The sequence below is a fragment of the Solanum lycopersicum genome, chromosome 2 (assembly GCF_036512215.1).
Source record: "Solanum lycopersicum chromosome 2, SLM_r2.1".
In the NCBI taxonomy this organism is placed as follows: domain Eukaryota; kingdom Viridiplantae; phylum Streptophyta; class Magnoliopsida; order Solanales; family Solanaceae; genus Solanum; species Solanum lycopersicum.
This window is the reverse complement of record NC_090801.1, coordinates 57,760,424-57,785,600: the sequence shown is the minus strand read 5'-3', so window position 1 is coordinate 57,785,600 and position 25,177 is coordinate 57,760,424. Positions and strand designations below refer to the sequence as shown.

At 34.3% G+C, this 25,177-nt stretch overlaps 5 protein-coding genes across 5 annotated transcripts; 2 read left to right on the top strand and 3 right to left on the bottom strand.

Annotated features, from left to right (window-relative positions):
• Positions 1–7,365: 7,365 nt before the first annotated feature.
• Positions 7,366–9,787, bottom strand: PHYT6 (aspartate-specific protease Phyt6). Its single transcript, XM_010319039.4, has one exon. The coding sequence runs from the start codon at positions 9,618–9,620 to the stop codon at positions 7,428–7,430; it is 2,193 nt and encodes a 730-aa protein (XP_010317341.1). The 5' UTR covers positions 9,621–9,787; the 3' UTR covers positions 7,366–7,427.
• A 1,474-nt stretch (positions 9,788–11,261) lies between these two features.
• LOC104646045 (subtilisin-like protease 4) lies at positions 11,262–13,617 on the top strand. The gene has a single exon (XM_010319040.4). It carries the CDS (start codon positions 11,386–11,388, stop codon positions 13,576–13,578), a length of 2,193 nt encoding a protein of 730 aa, XP_010317342.2. The 5' UTR covers positions 11,262–11,385; the 3' UTR covers positions 13,579–13,617.
• Positions 13,618–14,081: 464 nt separating this feature from the next.
• On the top strand, positions 14,082–16,835 carry LOC101255853 (uncharacterized). Its single transcript, XM_004233023.5, has 2 exons — positions 14,082–14,768; positions 16,340–16,835. Exons 1-2 carry the CDS (start codon positions 14,443–14,445, stop codon positions 16,557–16,559), a joined length of 546 nt encoding a protein of 181 aa, XP_004233071.1. The 5' UTR covers positions 14,082–14,442; the 3' UTR covers positions 16,560–16,835.
• Positions 16,836–19,716: 2,881 nt separating this feature from the next.
• Positions 19,717–22,231, bottom strand: LOC101255261 (SAP-like protein BP-73). Its single transcript, XM_004233021.5, has 3 exons — positions 22,057–22,231; positions 20,376–20,720; positions 19,717–20,258 (listed from the first exon to the last, which is right to left on the bottom strand). The coding sequence occupies exons 1-3, from the start codon at positions 22,157–22,159 to the stop codon at positions 19,939–19,941; spliced, it is 768 nt and encodes a 255-aa protein (XP_004233069.1). The 5' UTR covers positions 22,160–22,231; the 3' UTR covers positions 19,717–19,938.
• Positions 22,232–23,466: 1,235 nt separating this feature from the next.
• On the bottom strand, positions 23,467–24,912 carry LOC104645864 (receptor-like protein 51). Its single transcript, XM_010318536.4, has one exon. The coding sequence runs from the start codon at positions 24,750–24,752 to the stop codon at positions 23,568–23,570; it is 1,185 nt and encodes a 394-aa protein (XP_010316838.1). The 5' UTR covers positions 24,753–24,912; the 3' UTR covers positions 23,467–23,567.
• Positions 24,913–25,177: the final 265 nt, after the last annotated feature.

The following is a 25,177-nucleotide window of genomic DNA, read 5'->3' as shown; positions in this document are numbered from 1 at the left end:
TTGATTAATATTTTAAGATATATTTTTTTATTATATTATTATAGAAAAAATATAATTTACAATACTTTTCTATATTTTTTAATATTCAAAATATAATTTTAAAATATCAAATTCATTTAATCAAATTTAATTTGTTAAAATTAGTCAAAAAAGCGAAAAGTAAAACTATTTTGAACCAGATAGATTAATGAATATTTATTAGCCACTTTTGAGTCACGACAGGTAATAAGCTATAAAGGTTTTTTGCATTGTGAATTAATAAAAAATTTATATTATAAGATATGATTTCTCAATAGTCATTCCACAAAATCAGCTTTATTTGAAGAACGCAATGTGAAAATAGATATCATTGAATTACTGTAAACTTTTTTAATTTTTCAATGCGAAAACACTCCCGTTTTTTACGCTAATTCCTTCAAAATATCAATGTAATAACTCAACATTTTTCATTGAAAAAATATATTTTTTTAAAAAATATATACATTGCATATTTATTGAAAGCACGAACGCACATCATAATAGTTTTGCTTTTAAAAATTGTTTGTTGTTGCACAAAAATAAGAAAGAAGAGAAAATATATCAAATCTCCTTTGAATTTGGTATCAAAATTTACTTTAATACGTTAACAATACGAGCGTTTAAATACCCCTAACATCTTTGAAGTGAATTAATTGTTGGGTTATGGGTCTTTTTTCCCTTCCTATGTGGATAAATAAAAGCCCAATTTGGACCAACCCATTTTTGCCCATAGGCCCATTCTTATGAGGCAAATATAAGCCTATTTAGGTCTTATTTTCAAATACACAGAGAGTTTTTTAGCGGCCAAAAAGAGAGAAAAAGAGCAGATTTTCGCAGTCAAAATTCAGCCCTAACAGCCAACTTCAAATTGCGATTCCCGCTTCGTTTCTTGTCCGATTGAGCTGATTTTTGGACAACATATTATCTTCATCTCAATCTTTGATTAGGAACTGACAGAGTTGGATTTGGTGGCCTGCAGCTTCAGTTTTGCTGTCGTGAATAGTAGCTGCGAAATTGGTGATTTTGCTCCTTTAATTCTCTAGATTTGGTGCAATCTTATTTTGTTGTTGCTCGTTGTTTGACACTTGTTTTGTGGCCAATTTTGGAGAACAATATTGTAACTCTTGGTGATTATAGTGGAGCTTTTGGTCCTGTGGTTTTTTTACTCTTCACATTAAAGGGTTTTCCACGTAAATCTTGGTGTCTTGTGTGATTGGTTTATCATTGCGTTGTTATATTTGTTTGATTGAATTACTTGCTGCCTTACTATCATATTGCTTGTGGTTGTTTGTCTTCTCTTGGTTCAAATCGAAAAGGGAAAGTATAGACTTGGGTATTCTTCCGCTGTTATCCTGTCAGGCATTCTTTGTTAGTGCCTTGTCTTTCCCAACAAAGTGGTATCAGAGCATTGGTTATTGTTGATTGTCGTTTTGAATTATGGAGGTAAATATGAGCAAAATGGTGTGTTTAAATGGTAGTAACTATCATATTTGGAAAGACAAGATGAAAGATCTTCTATTTGTCAAGAAGATGCATTTACCTGTGTTTGCTTCTAATAAGCCTCAGTCTTTGAATGATGAAGAATGAAAATTTGAGCATCTGCAGGTTTGTGGCTATATTAGACAATGGGTTGAAGATAATGTTAGAAATCATATTGTGAATGAGACACATGCCAAAAGTTTATGGGACAAGCTCGAGACACTTTATGCTTCGAAGACTGGCAACAACAAGTTGTTCCTATTGAAGCAATTAATGAATATCAGGTATAAAGAGGGCACTCCTATTTCTGATCATATTAATGATTTTCAGGGTGTTCTTGACCAACTGTCCGGAATGGGTGTAAAGTTTGATGATGAGATACAGGGACTTTGGCTTCTTAATACTCTACCAGACTCTTGGGAAACTCTTCGAGTTTCTTTAACTAATTCTGCTCCCAGTGGTGTTGTAACCATGGAATATACTAAGAGTGGTGTCTTGAATGAAGAAATGAGAAGAAGATCTTAAGCCTCATCTTCTTCAGCTTCACACTCCGATGTTTTGGTTACTGAAGATAGGGGGAGAAACAAGTCCAGAGGTCAGAATGATAGAGGTAAAAGTAGAAGCAAGTCAAAGTCTAAATACAAGAATATTACATGTGACTATTGCCACAAGAATGGGCATATCATGAAATATTGTTACAAGCACAAGAGAGATATGAGACAACAAAAGAGAGAAGGCGATATTGAAAATCGTGTTGCTGTTGTTGCTAATGATGATCTTCTTGTTTCTTGTGATGCAAATGATATTAATCTTGTTCGTGATGAGTCTAGCTGGTTTGTGGATTCTGGTGCTACTTCTCATGTCACGCCAAAGAAGGAATTATTTTCTTCTTATACTCCAGGTAATTTTGGAACGTTGAAAATGGGCAATAATCATGAAGTTGAAGTTATTGGCATTGGGACAGTTTGTTTGGAAAGTAACAATGGTTCCAAACTAGTTCTTAATAATGTCAAGCATGCTCCAGATATTCGCTTGAATTTGATTTCTGTGGGATATCTTGATGATGAGGGTTATGTTAATACACTTGGTGCTGGCCAGTGGAAGCTTACTAGAGGTTTGATGGTTGTGGCCCGTGGTGACAAGTTGTCTAACTTGTATGTATTTCAGGGCTCCATGTCCAGAGACTCAGTAAATTTGGTGGAGAATGATACTTCATCAGAGTTATGACATAGAAGACTGAGTCATATGAGCGAGAAGGGGATTGATAGTTTGGCTAAGAAAAATTTGCTTTCTGGAGTGAAACAAGCAAAGTTGAAGAAATGTGTTCATTGCTTAGCCGGTAAACAGAAAAGAGTTTCTTTTCAGAGTCATCCGCCTTCAAGAAAGCTCGATTTGCTGGAGTTGGTACATTCTGATTTGTGTGGTCCTTTTAAGGTAAGATCTCATGGTGGTGCACTTTACTTTGTGACTTTTATTGATGATCATTCTCGCAAACTCTGGGTATTTCCTTTGAAGTCCAAGGATTAAGTACTTGATGTGTTCAAGGGTTTTCAGGCCTTGGTTGAAAGACAAATAAGGAAGACATTGAAATGCATCCGCTCAGATAATGGTGGTGAGTATATTGGTCCTTTTGATAGATATTGCAGAGAGTAGGGTATTAGGCATCAGAAAACTCCTCCAAAGACTCCTCAGTTAAATGGTTTAGCAGAGAGGATGAACAGAACTCTAGTTGAGAGGGTTAGATGTATGCTTTCAGATGCTAAGCTGTCAGATTCCTTTTGGGCAGAAGCACTTAATACTGCTGCTTATGTTATCAATTTATCTCCTGCTGTTGCTTTAGATGGTGATGTCCCTGACAAAGTTTGGACTGGTAAGAATGTTTCTTATGATCATCTTAGAGTCTTTGGGTGTAAAGCCTTTGTACATGTTCCTAAGGATGAAAGGTCAAAGTTGGATGTTAAAACTAAGTAGTGTATCTTCATTGGTTATGGTCAAGATGAATTTGGCTATCGTTTCTATGATCCTGTTGAGAAGAAACTTGTTAGAAACCGTGATGTTGTGTTCTTTGAAGACCAAACAATTGAAGATTTTGACAAAGCTGACAAGGTTGATTTTCAGACTAGTGAGAGCTTAGTTGATGTTTATCCAGTTCTTTTGACTATTGCACCGGAAGAAAATCTTCATAATGATGAAAATCAAGTTGATAATGAAGATGGTGATCATGTTCAGAATGACCGGCATGATGTTGTTGATGCTCCAGTGCAAGATGATGTGGTTGTCCAACAACCAATTATAGATGCTCCAGAGAGTTCTCTCAGACGATCTAGTAGAAAGAGAATTCCTTCATCTCGTTATTCTCCCAATGAGTATGTACTCTTGACTGACGGGGGAGAACCTGAGAGTCTTGATGAGGCCATGGAAAGTGAAGAAAAAGAAAGGTGGTTTGATTCTATGGAATATGAGATTAAATCCTTGCATGATAATCATACCTTTGATTTGGTTAAGTTACCTAAAGACAGAAAAGCTTTGAAAAACAGGTGGGTTTTTTGGGTGAAACATGAAGATGGTAATCCAGTTCCACGGTACAAAGCTATATTAGTTGTCAAGGGATTTAATCAGAAAAAAGGAGTTGATTTTGATGAGATATTCTCTCCAGTTGTGAAGATGTCATCCATTCGTGTGGTTTTAGGCTTGGTTGCAAGTCTAGATTTAGAGGTTGAACAAATGGATGTTAAAACTGCTTTCCTCCATAGTGACTTAGATGAAGAAATTTATATGGAGCAACCGGAAGGTTTTGAAGTCAAGGGTAAAGAGAATTATGTTTGCAAATTGAAGAAGAGCTTGTATGGTTTGAAACAAGCTCCCAGGCAGTGGTACAGGAAGTTTGGTTCTTTTATGAGTCAGCAGGGCTTCAAGAAGACTTCTTCAGACCATTGTGTTTTTGTGCAAAAGTTCTCTGATGATGACTTTATTATTGTGTTGCTTTATGTTGATGACATGCTTGTTGTTGGTCATAATACTTGTAGGATTCAGAAGTTGAAGCAAGAGTTGAGTAAGTCTTTTGCTATGAAAGACTTAGGACCAGCAAGGCAGATTCTTGGCATGCAGATTGTCCGTGATAGAAAGGCCAAGAAATTGGTATTATCACAAGAGAAGTACATTCAAAAAGTTCTTCGCAAATTCAGCATGGATAAAGCTAAGGTTGTCAGTACACCTTTAGCTATGCACTTCAAATTGAGCACGAAATAGTGTCCTTCTAGTGATGATGAGAAGGAAGATATGAAGAAAGTTCCTTATGCTTCAGCTGTTGGTAGTTTGATGTATGCGATGGTTTGTACAAGACCGGATATTGCTCACGCTGTTGGAGTTGTTAGCCGTTTTCTTTCTAATCCGGGAAGAAAACATTGGAATGCTGTGAAGTGGGTTATGAGATATCTCTGTGGCACTTCTAGTCTGAGTTTGTGTTTTGGTACAGAGAAGCCTATTCTTTGTGGTTATACTGATTCAGACATGGTTGGTGATGTTGATACTCGCAAGTCTACTTCAGGGTACTTGGTTACTTTTGCAGGGGGAGCTGTGTCTTGGCAATCTAGGTTGCAAAAATGTGTTGCTCTATCTACTACAGAAGCTGAGCTTATTGCTATCGTTGAAGCTTGTAAAGAATTGCTTTGGATGAAGAGATTCTTGGGGGAACTTGGTTGTGCTCAAGAGAGGTATGTGCTTTATTGTGACAGTCAAAGTGCTATACATCTTGGCAAGAATTCTACGTTCCATGGTCGGTCTAAACACATTGATGTGTACCATTGGATTCGAGATGTGTTGGATTCTAAGTTGCTTGAGCTTGAAAAGATTCATACAAATGACAATGGTTCCGATATGATGACTAAAGCTTTGCTAAGAGGGAAGTTTGAAGATTGTTGCATGGTCGCCGGGATGGCGGTCTCCTCCACATACTCGTGAGGGGGAGAATTGTTGGGTTATGAGTCTTTTTTCCCTTCCTATGTGGATAAATAAAAGCCCAATTTGGACCAACCCATTTTTGCCCATAGGCCCATTCTTATGAGGCAAATATAAGCCTATTTTAGGTCTTATTTTCAAATACACAGAGTTTTTTAGCGGCCAAAAAGAGAGAAAAAGAGCAGATTTTCGCAGTCAAAATTCAGCCCTAACAACCAACTTCAAATTGCGATTCCCGCTTTGTTTCTTGTCCGATTGAGCTGATTTTTGGACAGCATATTATCTTCATCTCAATCTTTGATTAGGAACTGACAGAGTTGGATTTGGTGGCCTGCAGCTTCAGTTTTGCTATCGTGAATAGTAGCTGCGAAATTGGTGATTTTGCTCCTTTAATTCTCTAGATTTGGTGCAATCTTATTTTATTGTTGCTCGTTGTTTGACACTTGTTTTGTGGCCAATTTTGGAGAACAATATTGTAACTCTTGGTGATTATAGTGGAGCTTTTGGTCCCGTGGTTTTTTTACTCTTTACATTGAAGGGTTTTCCACGTAAATCTTGGTGTCTTGTGTGATTGGTTTATCATTGCCTTGTTATATTTGTTTGATTGAATCACTTGCTGCCTTACTATCATATTGCTTGTGGTTGTTTGTCTTCTCTTGGTTCAAATCGAAAAGGGAAAGTATAGACTTGGGTATTCTTCCGCTGTTATCCTGTCAGACATTCTTTGTTAGTGCCTTGTCTTTCCCAACATTAATACAATCCACTCTCATCTGCCACATTACTGCCATGTAAGCACCATGTCATTAATTTCTTTTATTGCTTATTCACCCTTTTTCTTAAATATTTTTTTATAAAAATACATTACACTAATCAATTAATTTAAAATGTATTTTAAAATAAAAAATTGTCTCACCTTCTTCCACCCATTCTCTTCCTACGAGAAAAAAAAGTTGATGTGATTCTGTACAAGGGAATCCAACTCATTAACAAAAAAATTAAAAAAAATAGAACAAAAATGAACAAGAAGAGAATAAAAATGAAAATGAAAAGATTTAATGGTGTCTTATAAGTTGATGAACCATTGTAACTTCATTATTCTTTAAATTTATGAGGAAATAAATTATTGATGAAATTTGTGAAATGTACATATATATATACCTTTGGATCGGTAACAAATGTAAACTTTCATGCATAATAGCTAATTCTTGATATTTAGTTGTTTAAATTTATTATTTGCAGTACCAACATTGTGTGAAATATTTTAGGATAAATATACAACGCACGTTCTTGAAAACCAATTTAATATATGTGACTTTTTGGGTCTTGATTTTTTTTTTTAATAAAAAAACTGGACATTCTTGTTCTAGTCTTTGTTAGGACTACGATTCTGGCGATGTATACATAAATCAGGTAGGTAGAAGCACAATAAATGAAAAACTTTGACTTAACCCCAAATATATATCAGTTATTTTCAAACAATCTTGCAATAACTACTACTTACGACTTTTGGATCTTTATTATCCATTGTCTATCATGGGATATGACTTTTACACATAGACTCAGGAAATTGTGCCCTTTTTGTTGACTGAACATTGTTAGTCTTTTGTATTTTATTGAAAAGTTTGGATCTATTTTTATTATGAACACAAGTAGGTAATTTGCAACTGCCCAATTATTCAACGACCATCAAGATGGTTAGTTGACTTAGAACGTCATAGCTATCAATTTTATCAAAAATAATTCTAATGAAAAACATTTTTTTGTGATCTAAATATATCTAATTAATTGCACAATTAAGTTCAAATGCATAACACAAAAATATAGGTTACTGAAGTTTTTCACTATCACGCTAAGCGCGGAGCACTTCACTAGTATTAAAAAAAATGCATTTGCAGAAGGATCATAAAAGAATTAAGAACATAGAAGGATTTGTTTAATAAATGATGGAGAACTCATTTCTTGTGACAGCCATTTTACATTTTTAAAATGCTATGCGGAAATATTTGTATTGGACTTGTGACAGAGTACCTACTAGAAGACCATGTTATGTATCCTTGGGAATGTGATCTATGCTTTAAATGCTTAACAGTTACATTATACGACGCCTTCTGATTCAACCCTGAAAACTTCAAGGTGGTTGGATTGACGGCTACCTTAACACCGTTGAGTCCATACACTTCAACTGTGTAAGTTGAATTAGCTTCTCCGACATTAGTCACAGTCCTTGTATATGTTTGAGCCCTTGATTTCGAGCTAATAGAAAAAGAAGGGTAATTCAACTCTGCCTCAGCTATGCTTGATGTACAATGTACCTTCCTTCTCACAATTGAACTAACTTGTTGATCTGTGTATTTCAAACCACATAAGTAGGGGATGTAATCCTCGGGGTGAATGTCATAAATGAGTCCTGGATCACTTGCTCTTGATGGATTCACGTTTCCTGATCCGATTGTAAATAGATTAGCACGATTGAGTCTTTCGTCCTCTATTGGATGTTTTTTAAGATTGATGATATCAGCAGTGGTCATGATTGCGGATTTAATTGCAGCTGGAGACCAATCAGGATGTGCGCTCTTTAGCAATGCTGCTACTCCTGCAAGGTGAGGGCAAGCCATCGACGTTCCAGAAATGATGTTAAACGTTGATGTTATCATTTCACCTAGAGAGGTTGGCCATGCTGCAAGGATATTGACTCCGGGTCCACTAATGTCGGGTTTTAATATGCCTGGACTTGGCAAAAATGGTCCCCTAGAAGAAAAGGAAGCAACTGTTGGCACGTGTTTGCTTCCGAGTTCAGTTCCTTTGAATGATATTGTTGCAACAGGGGATGGTGTTGATTTTATATAGTTTATGATCTTTAGTCCGTTAAAATAACTGACATGTGTTGCGGGAAGGACATGAACATCTGCAATTGTTGTATAGCCACGTTTTTTTTCGTTCATGAGTATCATGGCAGCGCCGCCAGCATTTTTCACTGCTTCTCCTTTTTCGATTCTTGACAAGTCACCACTGGTATCACACAACACTATTTTCCCCTTCACATCAATTGTCGACAACGATTCACAACCGTTAGCATTTACGAGTGGCAACCATTTACCTGATAAATTTGTTGGTTGATAGGCAGATTCGCCCACATATTTAGCTCCATTGCCTAAAACTGCTACCGCTCTTATCTTTCTATCCGTTGTAGCAGCAGCAACAGTGAGAATCCACGGAGCTCCATTCTTTAAAGTACCAACCTCCGGTCCTTTATTTCCTGCTGAGCAACTAACAAAAATCCCCTTCTGAATCGCGCTAAATGCGCCAATTGCTAGAGAATCTTCATAAAAAGGAACAGGCGTTCCTCCAAGAGAAATAGAAAGAACATCTACGCCGTCTTCAACGGCAGATTCAAGACCAGCTAAGATATAGGATTCCGGACAAACACCGTCATCACAGACTCTGTACATCGCCAAATGAGCACGGGGTGCAATGCCAACAGCAGTGCCATTAGCATTACCAAGCAAATTAGCACCATTCACAAAGTTTCCAGCGGCTGTGCTTGAAGTATGTGTCCCATGTCCTTCTACATCCAAAGGTGATGCAGACGTCGTCACAAAGTTCCTTGCTCCAATAAGCTTGTTATTACAAGCTTTGGAATTGAATTCACATTTGCCTTTCCATTTAGCAGGGGGAGGAGGCATTTCGTTGTCGCTGAATGAAGGATGTTTTGGAGTTATTCCAGAATCTAGCAAACCAATAATCACACCTTCACCAGAATTCGAAGTATTCCACAAGCCAACATTCTGGTGCAACCCTAGAAAACTTGGAGTGTGTGTGGTATCCAACTCCACTATCCTTTGGGGACGCGCAGACACAAATCCTGGTTTCAATTCTATTTCTTTCACTTCATCTGATGACAACATAGCAGCAAATCCATGAAACACGTGGCGATAAGAATAAATAATACGCGATGAAAGATGAGAATTTGCTGAAGTTGTAGGCAAAAATGACTGATGCCAGAGGTGTAAATCATTTGTATCAGATAAAACTATATCATCAGGAAACTCAAGTTGTACAATGTAAGTATGTAGATCGCTTCGATTAGTAAAATGGTCACCAAATGTTTTTGATGAATGAAACAGGAAAACCCAAAAAAAGATTAAACTGATCAATTTCAGATCCATATTTTTTAGGTGACTAACACAATTAGCAAGATGTGTAAATATATATTGTGATGAAGCTCAGTTAAATATGTGAGATATGTAATGGAGGTTCAAAACTAGGATCAAATTACACTAATTACTGCTTACCAACTAATTATTATAAGTATGACCACTCGAAAATTCTCTTCCGTTATATGCAATTAGATTGGACCAGATTTAATAAAGGTTATCTTAATTAACTATCATTTTTTCTCTCTAAAAAGTCCTTTAATTTTTTTTTAAAAAAACTCAAAAGTCATCACCTTTTTCTCAAAAAATCACTCAACTTTAATTTTTAACTCAATAAATTTAACAAATCCAAAAAAAATTACCCCTTTAACAAATAAAAAAAAAATTCTTTTGTTATTACAAAGATAATGTCACCTGGGACTAGGTTTTTGAGTAGAAGTCTATTTGTATTTATTTACTGGTTGTTAGAATCACTTTAGAAGAAGTTATGTAATTGTATGCAAATTAGGAGTCCTTAGTCGTCAACCCCTGTATAAATTATTACTGTATAAATTATTCTTAGGAGGATAAGCGTAAAATAATAACGTCAATATTTTTTTTATATGGTATAAATAAATATTTTTTTATTTCTTAAAATTTTGGTTAAAAATAAAATAATTCATGTCATCAAATTTTAAATTTAGAAATCAATTAAATAAATAAATGACTTTTGAGTTAAAAATTAAAGTTAAATGACTTCTAAATTAATTGACTTTGTGGAAAAAAAGTCAATGTTCATTAACTTTAGAGTAAAAAAAAAATTAAAGCTAATTGACTTTTGCTAAAAGAGTCAATGACGAAATTTCATCTAAGATATATTATCTTATTTTCTTAGGTCAGTAAATCAATTTTTTTTTTTGGCCAAATATGTCAGCCTTTTATGTCCCAAAATTTGGATCAATGATTGATTACTTACCTTATAATAAAACTTACTGTAATATGATACAATGAATTTGCCTCCTTTTATATACCACATTTTTTATGGTTAGCAACTCAATTATCTCCCAAATATCTCTATATTAATTAGCCTATTCAAATAAGACTTTGATTAGGAAAAAAAAGAAATACTCTAATCGTACCGACTGAAAAGATATAAATAAGATTTGTATGAAAGATATTACAAAGAAAGGAAATATTTAGATATTAAAATGGGAGGAAAACTTTGAGTCTGTTGCATTTTGTATCTTTAATATGCTTCTTAACTATAACTGTTACAAATAATTGACTCTAAAAATATAAATTAGTGGCAGTAGAGTTATTATGCTAAATATATAAATAGAACTCATGTTAACAAATAACCCTTGTACTTTTATTAAAACTTGTTCCTGGTTTGAGCCTGTCCTAAGCAATAAATTAGTACTGTATAATATTCTTCTTACTTTGCAAATTTTGAAGAGGCTAATAATTAATATGCATATTTAATTGAAAAAATTGATTTACTGTCCATATTAATGCATGATCAAATTAAATCACATTTAGACATGACATAAAAGGAATAAACTTTGAGTGTTTACATAACAAGTAACAAGTTGTAAATTGATCCAAGGAAAATACATAGATATTAAATTGATCTTCATAAAAATAACACTAAATTAAGAGATTTGGTATGAAAGCACATAGGCAGTGGAATATATATTTTAGGAAGATGTATATATTTATTGAATAGGGTAAATCTCTTAATACTATATAATGCACATATTGCTGAATGTGATAATCAGAAAAAAAAAGAAAAAGAAACATGGATCTCAAATTAGTTTCAATCTTTTTTTGCATTGTTATATTGCTTCATTCATCAAAAATTACTTTTGCTGATCATTCTACTAATCAAAATGATTTAGAAACTTACATTGTGCAGCTTGAGTTGCCTGATGATTTTGTTTTGTCTGATTCAAAAGATTCATACCTCTGGCATCAATCATTTTTGCCTAAAACTTCAGCAAATTCTGATCTTTCATCGCGCATTATTTATTCTTATCGTCATGTGTTTAATGGATTTGCTGCAATGTTGTCATCAGATGAAGTGAAAATGATGGAGACACAACCAGGATTCGTATCTGCGCGTCCCCAAAGAGTGCTGCAGTTGCATACCACACACAGTCCAAGTTTCCTTGGGTTGCACCAGAATGTTGGCTTGTGGAATGCCTCAAATTCTGGTAAAGGTGTGATTATTGGCTTATTAGACTCTGGAATAAATCCAAATCATCCTTCATTCAACGACCACGGAATGCCTCCTCCTCCTGCTAAATGGAAAGGAAAATGTGAGTTCAATTACAAAGCTTGTAACAATAAGCTTATTGGAGCACGAAACCTTGTGAAGACGGCTGAGTCACCTTTGGATGGAGATGGACACGGGACACATACTTCAAGCACAGGCGCTGGAAACTTTGTAGGTGGTGCCAATTTGCTTGGTAATGCTAATGGCACTGCTGTTGGTATTGCACCCCGTGCTCACGTGGCCATGTACAGAGTCTGTGATAAAGATGGTTGTCCTGAAGTCTTTATCTTAGCCGGTTTTGATGCTGCCATTGAAGACGGGGTGGATGTGATCTCCGCTTCTGTTGGAGCAACGGCTTTACCTCCTTATGCAGAAACCATGGCAATTGGAGCGTATAGAGCGATTGAAAAGGGGATTTTTGTAACTTGCTCAGCTGGAAATAGCGGACCATTTAGTTCTACTGTAGAGAATGGATCCCCATGGATTCTAACTGTTGGTGCTAGTTCAACAGATAGAAAGATCAGCGCGGTAGCAGTTTTGGGTAATGGATCTGAATATGAGGGTGAATCAGCCTTTCAATCAACAAACATGTCACGAAAATTATTGCCCCTCATAGATGGTGGTGATTGCGAGTCATTAGCTATTATTGATGTCAGAGGTAAAATAGTGTTGTGTGCAGCTGTGGGTAGCTTGTCTGGAATCGAAAAAGGAGAAGAAGTGAAAAAAGCTGGTGGCGCTGCCATGATTCTCAAGAACGAAGAAGAGCAAGGCTATACAACATTTGCAACTATTCATGTCCTTCCTGCAACACATGTCAGTTACCTCGACGGACTAAAGATCATAAACTATATAACATCAACGTCAACCCCAGTTGCAACGATATCATTTAAGGGAACAAGAATTGGAGACAAGCACGCACCAGTAGTTGCTTCCTTCTCTTCCAGGGGACCATATACCGTAAGTCAAGGCATATTAAAGCCTGACATCATTGGGCCTGGAGTGAACATCCTTGCAGCATGGATCAAACCCCCTGCAGGGGTGATACCATCTGCTACATCCACATTCAACATTATTTCTGGCACGTCGATGTCTTGCCCTCACCTTGCAGGAGTAGCAGCCTTGTTAAAGAGTGCACATCCCGATTGGTCTCCAGCTGCAATTAAGTCTGCAATCATGACGACTGCTGATTTAGTCAACCTTGGCAACAATCCGATTCAGGATGAAAAACTCAACCCTGCTGATCTACTTTCAATTGGATCAGGGCATGTAAACCCATCAAAGGCAAATGATCCGGGCTTAGTCTATGACATTCAACCCCAAGATTATGTGCCTTATTTATGCGGCCTAAACTACACCGATCAACAAGTTAGTAGCATTGTGAATAAGAAGGTACATTGCACGTTGAGCATAGCTGAAGCAGAGTTGAACTATCCTTCATTTTCAATTGATCTTGGATCAAGTGCTCAAACGTACACAAGGACCGTTACTAATGTTGGTGAGGCTAATTCGACTTACACAGTTGAAGTTATTGGAGTTGAAGGTGTCGCGTTGAGTATTAAACCTAGTATCTTGAAATTCTCAGCTTTGAACCAGAAGTTGTCCTATGAAGTAACATTTAAGCGTTCAACTTCAACAGATTCTTCACAAGGATACATAAAATGGTCTTCAGCCAAGTACTCTGTTAGGAGTCCAATATCAATTTTCAAATTGCACTAAAGATGAGTTTGGAGTATATTAGTTATGACACTTCCATTGTTTCCTACAGTTTTGTTTGATTATTAATAAATATTTGTTCATTAACTTTAATTTCTCATTTTGCCTTTATTATCTCTAATGACATTATTTAAAATTAAATATCAAAAAAATTATTTTGCCATAAAATGTCACTGAATAAATTAAAATTAAAGGAGTATTCAATTGACTACTTGAGCTTTGACCTTGTGTAAAAAATTTAATAGCTTGACTACTTAAACTTGGATCTTATTGTTAAGATGCATTCCCTGCCATAAAATCATAATTTGAAATTAAATTAATTTTGTTTTGGAGATTGGAAAAATTTAGAATTTTTTTTTCGTTTCATCAAAAATAACAAAACAATATTTTGACTTCTTTCACTCTAAACTTACGTGCATAAAGTTAAAAAAACAACTCCAATTTTTAATTATTTTACTTTTTTAAATTTTACAAACAAAGATGGTCATAATTCCGGGATCCAAAGTGAATCCACTTGACTACTTCGTCAACCCTATCGACCAGCACGTATATATATATATATATGCAGAAGAGTACAAATCGGTTGACACCAATGTAGGGAAACTTGGTAATTTTCATAGCAAAATTATTTTGATAGATTCACAAAATATTAAAACCGTTGTTTTTTTAATACTATTTGTATGGATCTTTACCTTCTTGTATCTATTTTCTCACTTCCCAAATTGGGCCCACTAAATCCTTTGAACTTCAATTTAATCTTATCTTAATTTCTTGTCGATTCATTTACCCTTTTCGTTATTTGGTTGATTGGAGTTGTTTTCTTGAAGTATTTTGAATGAGATTTTGCGAAAGATTAACGAAAAAGTTATGGATAAGGAGATCGATGCTCAGAATCAGAGAGTTGTAGAGACAGTAATTACAATCAGATTGGATGAAACTGTTGAAAATAGGGACTCTGGGATTGGTGGGAATGAGGTGAAAGGGAAGGTTTTGAAGAAAGAGAGTTTTTCAAGTGTGATTGATGTGAAATATGTTGATGATTTCGAAAAGGTGTGTAGGATATGCCATTTGGATACATATGAAAGTGGGAAGAAATTTGTGGATTTGATTGAGATTGGTTGTGGGTGTAAAGGGGAGCTTGGATTTGTTCATTCTCATTGTGCAGAGACTTGGTTTAAGCTTAAAGGAAATAGGTAAACTTAACTTTTCTCCCCTTTTTCTTGTCTTTACTTGTCATTGTTTATTCCATTTGTTATTTAACTGATGATATTATCTATATTGCTTTAATCTTATTAAGGAATTAGAATATCAACTAAGGTGTGTCAAAATATAAAGAAATAAAATAGTGTAGAAAGCCAGGAAGTGTCAATACTTAATATATAACTACCACTTCTCACCTACAACAAGTATTGGGTAACTCTGTCCACCAAGGCTAGGACCAATGGGAAGAATCACTTACTGTTTTTGCCTCTGTTAGGATTTAAACATGAGATTTCATGGCTCTCAAACCACTTCATTCACCACTAGGCTACATCCTTAGGTGCAATTTGTAGCTCTTTTGCTTGCATTTAACATACTGTGTGTACTCATGTCTTGTTAAAACTTGGTATTTACTGGACTTGGTGGCCATTAGGTTTAAAAAGTATTTGCCTTGCCAAATTATGGCATTGTTAGTAAGTCTTTGTGTGCAGAGTTATTGTTTGCTATGTTGGTGGGAGGTAGCAGCTACCCGGTGGAACACTGGAACAGTCGACACCTTTGGAATTGTGTTGCTTAACAGACACAAAGATTCAGTTTTCTTCTTCTGGTTCAGTTTACTAGGTTATTTTATGTTGCATAAGAATTATGTTGATTAGTAGGGCAAACAAAAACAAGGAAAACTACTTTCTCTGGCTTTAGTGTTAGTGCTGCCTGCTGTCCTGCCCTTTGGTAGCATAGCATGCTGGATGATGCATACCTGGATGATTTCTCTGGGATCTATCACTTATGTTAAAAGGTTAGGTCAAATAAGAATTTCAAATTCCCTGTAACAGTGTCCTTTAAACCGTAAACCCCTCTTCTCAAGCTATTAAAGCGTAGAACAATCACGTGTTTCAAGAGCCAAAAACTTTGTACTTAATTGTTCAAAATGAAATTTATCCTGTCTTCTCTCCTGGAGGGTATGACTTGTATATGCCTAATAACAGAACAAGAGGAAATATTAGATATTACTGCAGTGGATTCTCCATCCCTTGAAGTTGTAGGTTTCGCTCTCAACAATACTGCCATCAATGCACGGGGAATAAATTTTTGTGCTTCAGTATCCATATGTTTGTCTCCCCTTTGCTTCCAACTCTAAAGGATATCCTTTCTTGTCTATGATAATATCCGTGTAACTTTATGTTTTGAATGACATGTCATAGATGGTTTGCACTCTGGCATGATAGCAACACGATTATTACCCTACTCTCAACTCCTTGCGCAAGAAATAGCTAAGATGATTTCTTATTTTTATTATCGGATCGACTCCTGAAATCAAGAGCTTGTTATATGTCCCTTCAGGAAACTACCGTTGCTTAGTAGAATAAATGAATGACAGCATGTTCCTAACCTGGAAAACCTCTTCAATTGTTTAGAGCGAAATTCTTAAAGTGATTGAGTTGCTTGGTAAGGGTAATTTAGCGTAAACAGTAATACTGAAAACATAGAATTCAGTCTTTTGATGCTTGTTGAAGTTGAATTTCCAAATCAAACTTTGTTAGATCATTCCTGTATTATCGTGCAGATTGTGTGAAATTTGTCGGAAGATTGCAAAAAATGTGACAGGTATCAGCGACAACAGATTCATTGAAGAGTGGAATGAAGCGAGATATATTGCAGGTGGTACTGGTTCAGCAGGACAGGATAGAGGATACTGTCGTGGACAGCCATTTTGTAACTTGTTGATAGCATGCCTGATAATCGTTTTTTTGCTACCATGGTTTTGCCGTATAAATTTGTTTTGATGCGGTAAATAGAGTCAATAGTTTGTAGCCTCAAATCTTATTCTGTGTCTTGCAGATAACAAGGTTTCGAGTGTTTTTAGTAAAACAAACCAGCACAACTTATACCATTGCTGTGTCTTTTCACATTATCTGAGCCAAATTCTTGGTTGATTCTAGATAAGTGGGATTGTATACTTCATTGAATCTCTATAATTTATTTTATTTGGGTAGATTATATTGTATAAGATGACAATCACTTTTGCACCTTAAGATACTGGAGTGGCATGATTCTTACAACATCCATGAAACTTTCCTTTAATTTTATAAGAGATTCTGAAAATGTTCTTGAGACATGATTTATATAATATGGCATGATATGAGCTACATTTTAGTTTTCTTTCTTATTTGATACTCCTATGTGATATCTGCATTGGTTATATATTTGAAAGTGCAAGCCAACTAAAATGTAATTGACCAGCCTGAGCATATGGATAATTGAAGCAACAGGATATATCACTGTAGAACTAGTGTTAGCCACTATAAAATGTCAAAGTTGATCGCTATCTTCGACTCTGTCTTCTATTTTACTCTCCAAATATAGAGTTGTCTATTTTTTCAGACAATTAATTCCAACCCAATTTTCTATGTTACACTTTAAAAATGAATCTTTTTCTCTATCCTCAATATTATATTATTATTTCTATTTCATTCTTATTTTCTTATTTCATATTTCTTTTCCCAATAATTATTTAATATAAAATGATATTTTATAAATTTTTAAATAACATAAATTTCAAAAAAATATGCTATATAGTATACAAATTAATGGACAAATTCTAATAAGATTGAAATACAATTACATAAGCACTTAATTTTTGAAATATTATTATGTTGTTTCTATAAATGCTCTATTAATGCATACGGAGTTCATAATGAGCATTATCGTCCTTAAATTTTTTTAATGTATGGCTAAAATTGTTCAAATCAAAGATTTTCATCTACCACCATTTCCGTCGTTGGAGTTGGAACCTCTACGACATCTTGAATTTGTGCATTAATATCGATATCATGTTCACCTTCAATTATCATGTTGTGCAACATAATACATGTAGTTATTATTCATGTAGCACTTCATTTCCTCAAAAAACATGACGGTTCTGTAATAAATTGCAAAACGAGATTGTAAAACTCCGAATTCACGTTCAACATCTTTTCGGCATGATTCTTGCTTCATTTCGAATTAATTATTATGTTATGTATTGTATTTTATCTTGTATTTAAATCATAATATTATGTATCGTATTATAATGTTGTATTTAAATTATCATATTACGTATTTTACTTTTAAAAATTAAAACTTTCATCTTATCATTTTAATTGTGTTTATTCTATATAGTAAAAATTAAAAATCAAATCAAATTATATCACTGATGAAAATTAGAAAAAAAAAAATTAAAATACTATTAATCTGGGATGAAAGTACTATATATTAAATGATATATTTTTTAAAATATTATGTTACATTTCAAAGAAGTATGAAGATTAGATACTTAATTGATGATATTATATGCATAATAATATGTTAATTAGAAAGTAATAAAAATAATAATAAAATATTCAAAAAGTAAAATAGAGAGTGTAAATAGTAGTTCTCCAAAGGGGGATTGAAGAGTCCATTCTCTATTTTATTCTCCAAATATAGAGAATGGAGGGTAAAATAGAGCTGAAAAATTGCTTTGGAGCTAGAAAAAATTGCTTCCGATCATTTACGTGAAACAATTTGGTAAATTATAATAAATAAATATTAATTAACAAGTCTGTTGTAGTCTAGTTGGTCAGGATACTCGGCTCTCACCCGAGAGATTACAATTAATTGTTCTAATTAGTTTTGTATAATTGATGGAACACTAATACTTAAGTTCCCTGAAGCAATCTGTTACTGGTACATCTAATAGGCTTTGAAGTGATTATTCACACTCACTGCTTTATTGTAAATAAATTTCTCAACTATAGTTTTGGGTGGAACTGGGAATGAATCCAACAGAGGGAGTAATCGACTGTGTAAAAATGAACCAAAAATAATGAGTCTTAAGCCTAAAAGGCAAAAATAATTGTCAAAAAAGATATATCAATTTTTTTTAATTAAAAGGGTAAAATCGTTGACCTACCAGTAATTTTGTCCGAACTTTTTTCACTTTTACAAGAAAATCGCTGTCCGTACAGTGTTTTCATTGTTTTTTTTAATCGCTACCTAGGCAACGATTTTAGAGGAGAATTTTATTTTTATTTTTTTTTGAAAAATCTTTGCCGAGGCAGCAATTTCTGTGAAACTTTTTTTCTTTCTTTTTTAAAAATTTGGTTCCATGGCCGCTAGGCAACTATTTTAGTTAATTAATTATTTTTTTAAAGATATTGCTATCATTTTATTTCTTATAATCGTATTATGTGAAATCTTTATTAAAAATTGTAATGCGATTTTTCTTTTGACCAAAAAATAAATTACCAATATTTAATCTGATCTTTTTTTAAAAAAAAATTGGCAGAAAATTAAAAAAAAAACAAATCACTTTTTTTTTTTTAAAAAAAAGAAATCATTAAGACAGAACAAAAAAAAGTGCAGAAATCACTGTAAACACCGATTATTCAAAAAAAAATAATTTTACGCGATTTTTAAAAAAATATATTTTATTTTTTTTATAAAAATCCTGTTGTTGCAGCGATTTTAACTCTTTTTTTTAAAAAAATCGCCAAAAATGTTGCATTGGCAGCGATTTTCTTTTTTTTTTTATATAAAAAAATATGAACAAATAAAAACTAAATCGCTGCATCAGTAGCGATTTTACCCTTTTGGTTAGAAAAGAAATTGATATACCCATTTAAAATTTTTGACAATTTTTTTTTTGCACTTCAGGCTTCAGACTCCAAAAATAAAGACCATGTATAATTCTCATCTTCACCAATTTGTTATTGCAAGCCATTTCCCCAATGGAAAAGATGAAGTCTTGTTTTTCGAGGTCCGGGCAACACTGATGCATGGCAAGTGAGGATCTTCCAACACCAGGCTAAAAGACCACATCAGATATATATAAGAAAACAACAAGGCAGATTGGAGGAATAGTAACCCCTCTTTCAACCATTGAAGTAAGCAAATAGTTGGGGTATGGAGAGGAGGAGAAGGTAAGCAACTTGAGAAAGTTATCATTAAGGCAATGAGACTTTAAAGACAACATATGTTACAAACCAACAAACAAATGAATGTGTTAAAACTCACACAGTACTCTGCCCTTTCATCTTGTTTCTCCGTGAAAGAAAGCAGATACGAAAAAAGAGACGAGTCCTGCAGTTAAACTGTCAAACATGTAAAGCATTGGATGGATGACTTGATCATCTTTGCATTGTCTCAACAACCAATGAGTAATTCCACTAGTTCACTTTTCTTCAGTTTTGAATAACCCTTGAGTCCTCTAGATTTTGCCAGTTCTTTAAGCTGAGGAAGTTTCATTTCTTCAATTTTGACTGCTTCACTTTCAACATGATTCTCCAGTGATGTCTCCATCTTGAGCTTAACTTTTTCTTTGGAGTTAAATGGGGATTGTAGAGGCGATCTTTTCACAAAGCTTGACCGTAGGCGTGTTGATCTTGGATCTGCTGTTGGTGAATAGTCTGTTTCTGGTTCTTTTTGATCTTCTTGATGAGTCGAACCCTTGTCATCCTTTGTACCTGCAGAAGAAAAAAGATATTATCTGACTGAGGTATCATCATTTGCATTGGGATAGAATTTTGGGAAGAGTTGGACGACTGGAAACAGGCCTGTATTAAACTGAAAGAAATCAATACCTTTTGCTTCTGTCTTTGAATGTCGAAGGATTTCTAAGACCGAATCAATAGCAGGCCTCTCTTCAGAAGACTTAGTACTTCTTTTCTTGGAACTTGTAGAATCACCTTTTGAAATTGAAGATTGTATTCTCTTGAAAAGAGAAATGATCTCTTCCTGGTTCAATGAATTTGGCAATTTACTGTCGGGGGATGGCTGTATATTGAGCTCACTACCTTTGGATGTTTTCCCTGGTGTAGCATCTTTTGAAGACTTTCGTCGCCTGATCCCATCAGCTCTTATGGTGGAGAGAGTTGAACAATGAAAATCCCTACGATTTGTACTCAACGAAAGCCCATATGTAATCTCTGCCAAATTGAACAAGCTGCATCAAAAATCAATACCTCAGTTTAAATTTCCAGAATTCATGCTATCTATCTAATATGATGCATACTCATCCTGATGTCTGGATGAAAATTGAGGCTTACCGATGACGCTGGGTGTTATCATTTCTAGTAGACTAAAATAAAAAGTATCTAACCATACATAATCGATTGAATCACAAGATCCATATACAACCGCATGTCCAATACAAACATTATCTCCAAATAGAAAGCGGGGAAAAACAGATGGCAACGAAAGGAGATCACCAGGGGTTCAAATATGTCTATGCCAATGCTGGAGGTCAATTTCGAACAATTAGAGCCAGGCTACAAAGTTAATTCTATTTCTTAGCCCTGATGTGCATGACTAGCCAATATCAGACTCTTGAGGTATATTAGTCTCATTGTGTGAAAATCATATCAAAGATGTCCCTCATGTTAAAATCCTCCTCCACCAAAACCTCGTCCCTCTTCCCCCACCCCAACACACAAACCAAGAATGACAAATTACAAATAAAGAGTTCATGTTGTACTCCCAAGCACTCCTTCCTACAACTTACAAGTCATGGTGATTATAAAATAGGAAAAAAGGACAAATGTACCCGAACTATCGTAAATGGTATGCAGATACCCTCCGTCATACTTTTGGGACATTGGTGCCCTACCATCTAAAAACTAGAGAATACATACCCTTTATACTAAGAAACATCAATGTGTCATAATCATATCCACCGATCCAACATTTATTATCAACATTTATTATATATAGGATCTATCAATAAGATTGTGCCACATGTGTCTATTTAATCTACCATTAGAGTGAAGAGCATATATACTCTAATTTTTGGATGACATGAATCCAACAAATATAACGGATGGTATCTGCGTATCATTTACAATAATTCGGGTATATTTATCTTTTTTTCTCGTAGAATATACCAAATTCCTCTACAGATAACAGAAAAACATCCACAAAGTTATATGGAAATGCAGATCTAGCTACAATAGGCATACTAAATCTCTTCTTCTCATCTACTTGACCCTTCTTGATTAACAATCAAATTCCACATTTTTGATCCATCAATTGCATAGACTAGCTAAACATTCATCTTTTAACCTAGATCAATGTTCATAACACAGGTAAGTTGAAGTAAATTGGGTGAACAATTCTTGCTTCCAATTCCAGTAGTAATAAATAAAACTCAAGATTTTCGCAAGTAACTTCCCAATTAAATTACAATTTTAATTTCAAGAATTCATAAGAACACAAATTAATCAACTCATTTCATGGAAGATTTTCATAATTAAAAAAAAAAAGTACCTTTTGGTATTCGGATCCCCAAGTTGGGTTTACATAAAGCAGAGAAGGAGGGCAATTGAGATATGGAATTTGAAGAGAAAACTGCAGTTGCTGTTGCACCCATATTTTCTTGAAAATCTATTTTTCTTTTTTCGATTCTTAATGAAATGACTACATATATCGTAGACTCTATTTTTAGTTAAATTAAACACAACACCCAATACCACATAAAATAGTTGACGTGTATGCAGGCTGACCACAAAAGCCATGTACACATTTTTTGTCTCATCATCACTTATCACACGTGCTACATACAAGTAGAATATGGTTTTGGATGAGAAAAGGATTGTTTTTTTTTTTATAGTTAGATTAAATTTGATTCACATTAAAAAATATTTTATTTTCCTTAACAAAATCTACATTCATACTCAAGGTATTTGAATCTGAATCTCTAATTAAAGATGGAAAGATAATTATTACTTAATTTGATTTTTGTTTCATTTCTTCACCAATTATTATAGTCACTCTTTCTGAATATTCATTTTTTGTAAAAGGAAAATGAAAAAACAAAGCAAAGTAAACGAATCCTTTTATCAACATGTATAGTCAAATATTGTAGTAAAAGGACAAGGTCAGATCTTGATGAAAACAAATTTCTATGTGAAACATAGTGTAACATAGATTGGAGTTCAATTTATCCTTCTTTTCAGCAATTCAAATATGAGCTTCAGAGTCGTCTTGAACTTTTCTTGACCCTTTGTGAAGTTAAAGAGCCATTATGTTTTGTCAAATTAAAAATAATCTTGCAAAGAATCAGGAGAGGCATGTTCCTTTTGTAACAAGATTGGAATAAAAAAACCAACCATGAACATAGTAAAAGCTGACATATTTGATCTTTTCATTATTTATCACTCATGCTCACAGAGGACCCATGATAACATCTTTAATTATAGCTCATAGCTCATATCATCATTCATTAATTACCAAATATCACTCACTATAAAAAAAAAAAAAGGGAACAGATCTTATAAGATTGACTAGACTATAGAGTATATAAAATACTCTCGCAGAATATATAATTATATTAACATTAGTTGAAACGTATACGCAAGCTTGTTCATTTAAATATTTGAGTCTGAGCTAGAGAGTTCAAAGTTCCGTTTTAAGAGGAATGATCTAGTTTTTTTTTAGTCTACTTTAAAAAGAATTATATTTTTTTTTGTAACACTTTAATTTTCATGTGACATGTTTAAAATTATAACATTAAATGATATTTTGATACATTTGACATAACTTTAATTTAGAATCACAACATTATTCTTCATTTTCTTAAACTTCATTCCTAATCAAACTAGATCATTTTTTTTAAACGGATGGAGTACTTTTGTTTGTGAATCAATTTCAAGAAATACTAAATGATGAACATAAGCATACTTTCAAAAGTGTAAATGATTCATTATTAACTGATCATGCTTTCAAAACTCAAAATTCTAACCGGACCAAGAATTTGTCACAATTTACAGTGATGATGATCATTTACAACATTTGGACAATAAAACCAATAAAATAATCAAAAACACAATGGATGAAAGTCCAATAGCCACACCAAAAACAACTCTGCTTGGTCCATGTTCATGTTTAGGTGGTGGAGTATCATCCTCGGCAGTATCATCACTGAAATCTTCCTTAGGAGGCGGCGGAGACACTGGCAATCCATGTTTATCACAAGCTGCAATGCCAAGTTTTAGTTTTGAAGACAGTGTGGAATGATTGTAGCAAAGATTTGAATTTTCTCCCACTTTGAACACAACTAGTTTCTTGATGAAAGAAGCATTGAATGGCAAAACCCCTTCGAAATTGTTTCTTTCAAGATTCAAGTATTTCAATCCCTTCATATCTGATATGAACTTTGGAACAGTTCCATTCAATTGATTTGATCCAAGATCAAGATGGACTAATCCAGATATTGCAGAAATCGATTTCGGAATACTTCCAGACAGAGCATTTGAAGCTAATGACACATTTCTTAAAGAAAGTAAGTTACCAAATGAATTTGGTATAGTCCCATTGAGTGAATTTGAAGAAAGATTCAAATGCAAAAGATTTTCAAGTTCAGTTAAAGAACTTGGTATTTTCCCTTTTAGCTGATTCCCAGATAAATCAACATAAGTAAGATTCATATGCCATTTTGTAGGAACAACCCCTTTGAGATTTGCATGAGAAATTGTGACACTCTGTAAGTTCTTGATACTGTTCAAGATTATAGAAGGGCCACTAGCAGAAACAGGGACATGTGACACCGTTAAACTAACCACATTGCGCAATTGAATTAGCCAAACGCTTGTGAGTTTCTTGAGAGAGTTGATGCAAGTGAAGGATTGGAGACTGGAGGAAAGTTCAGAAGGGAAATGAACAGGAGAAACAGGGCAGTTGATGAACTGTAAGTCTTGGAGAGTGGAGAGAGTTTTGAGAGATGATTGGGATAATGTAACATCAGTTGAACAGTTTATGAGTTTGAGAGAGATGAGATGGTGAAAGGGAGTGGAAGAGTCACAAATGGTGGAATTGTGAAGAGGAGAACAGGGGTCTTTTCCTGTTGGTACACTTAGTGATCTGAGAGCTTTGAGTTGGTTTGGGTCAAGATTAGTGGATTGAGATGATGATTTTGTGGAGAGTAGAAAGAGTAGAAAGGTGAATGAGAGGAACAATGGAGCCATAGTTGAAGAAGGAAAAGAAGAGAACTTCTTGTATGTTGGAGTTTGTACAAGAAAAGGATTTTGAGAGTGCTGAGCACCGTTGTGCTCGAACCCTATTGCACGAGATGAGGCGCTGTTTACGAGTCGAATCTTAGTGGGTGCCTTGCATTGTAAAATTATTACACAGTTGGTTGGGTCAAAAAGGTGTTTACATAGTTAAAAATTATTAGTGACTATGTTTAGACTTTTATACAGTAACAAAAGTCCAAATTGATGGTTAATAAGATGGGTGAACTCCTTATAAAATTTGAGCAATCTTCCTTCCTTTGAGTTAGTTTTTGGGGTTTTAGTTAGGCCTAAAAGCTAATTTCACATTGTTTTAGAGCAGGGTCCGTCTCACTCGATGTTGGAATCACCAAAATCAAAATTATCCAGGCACCAGATGC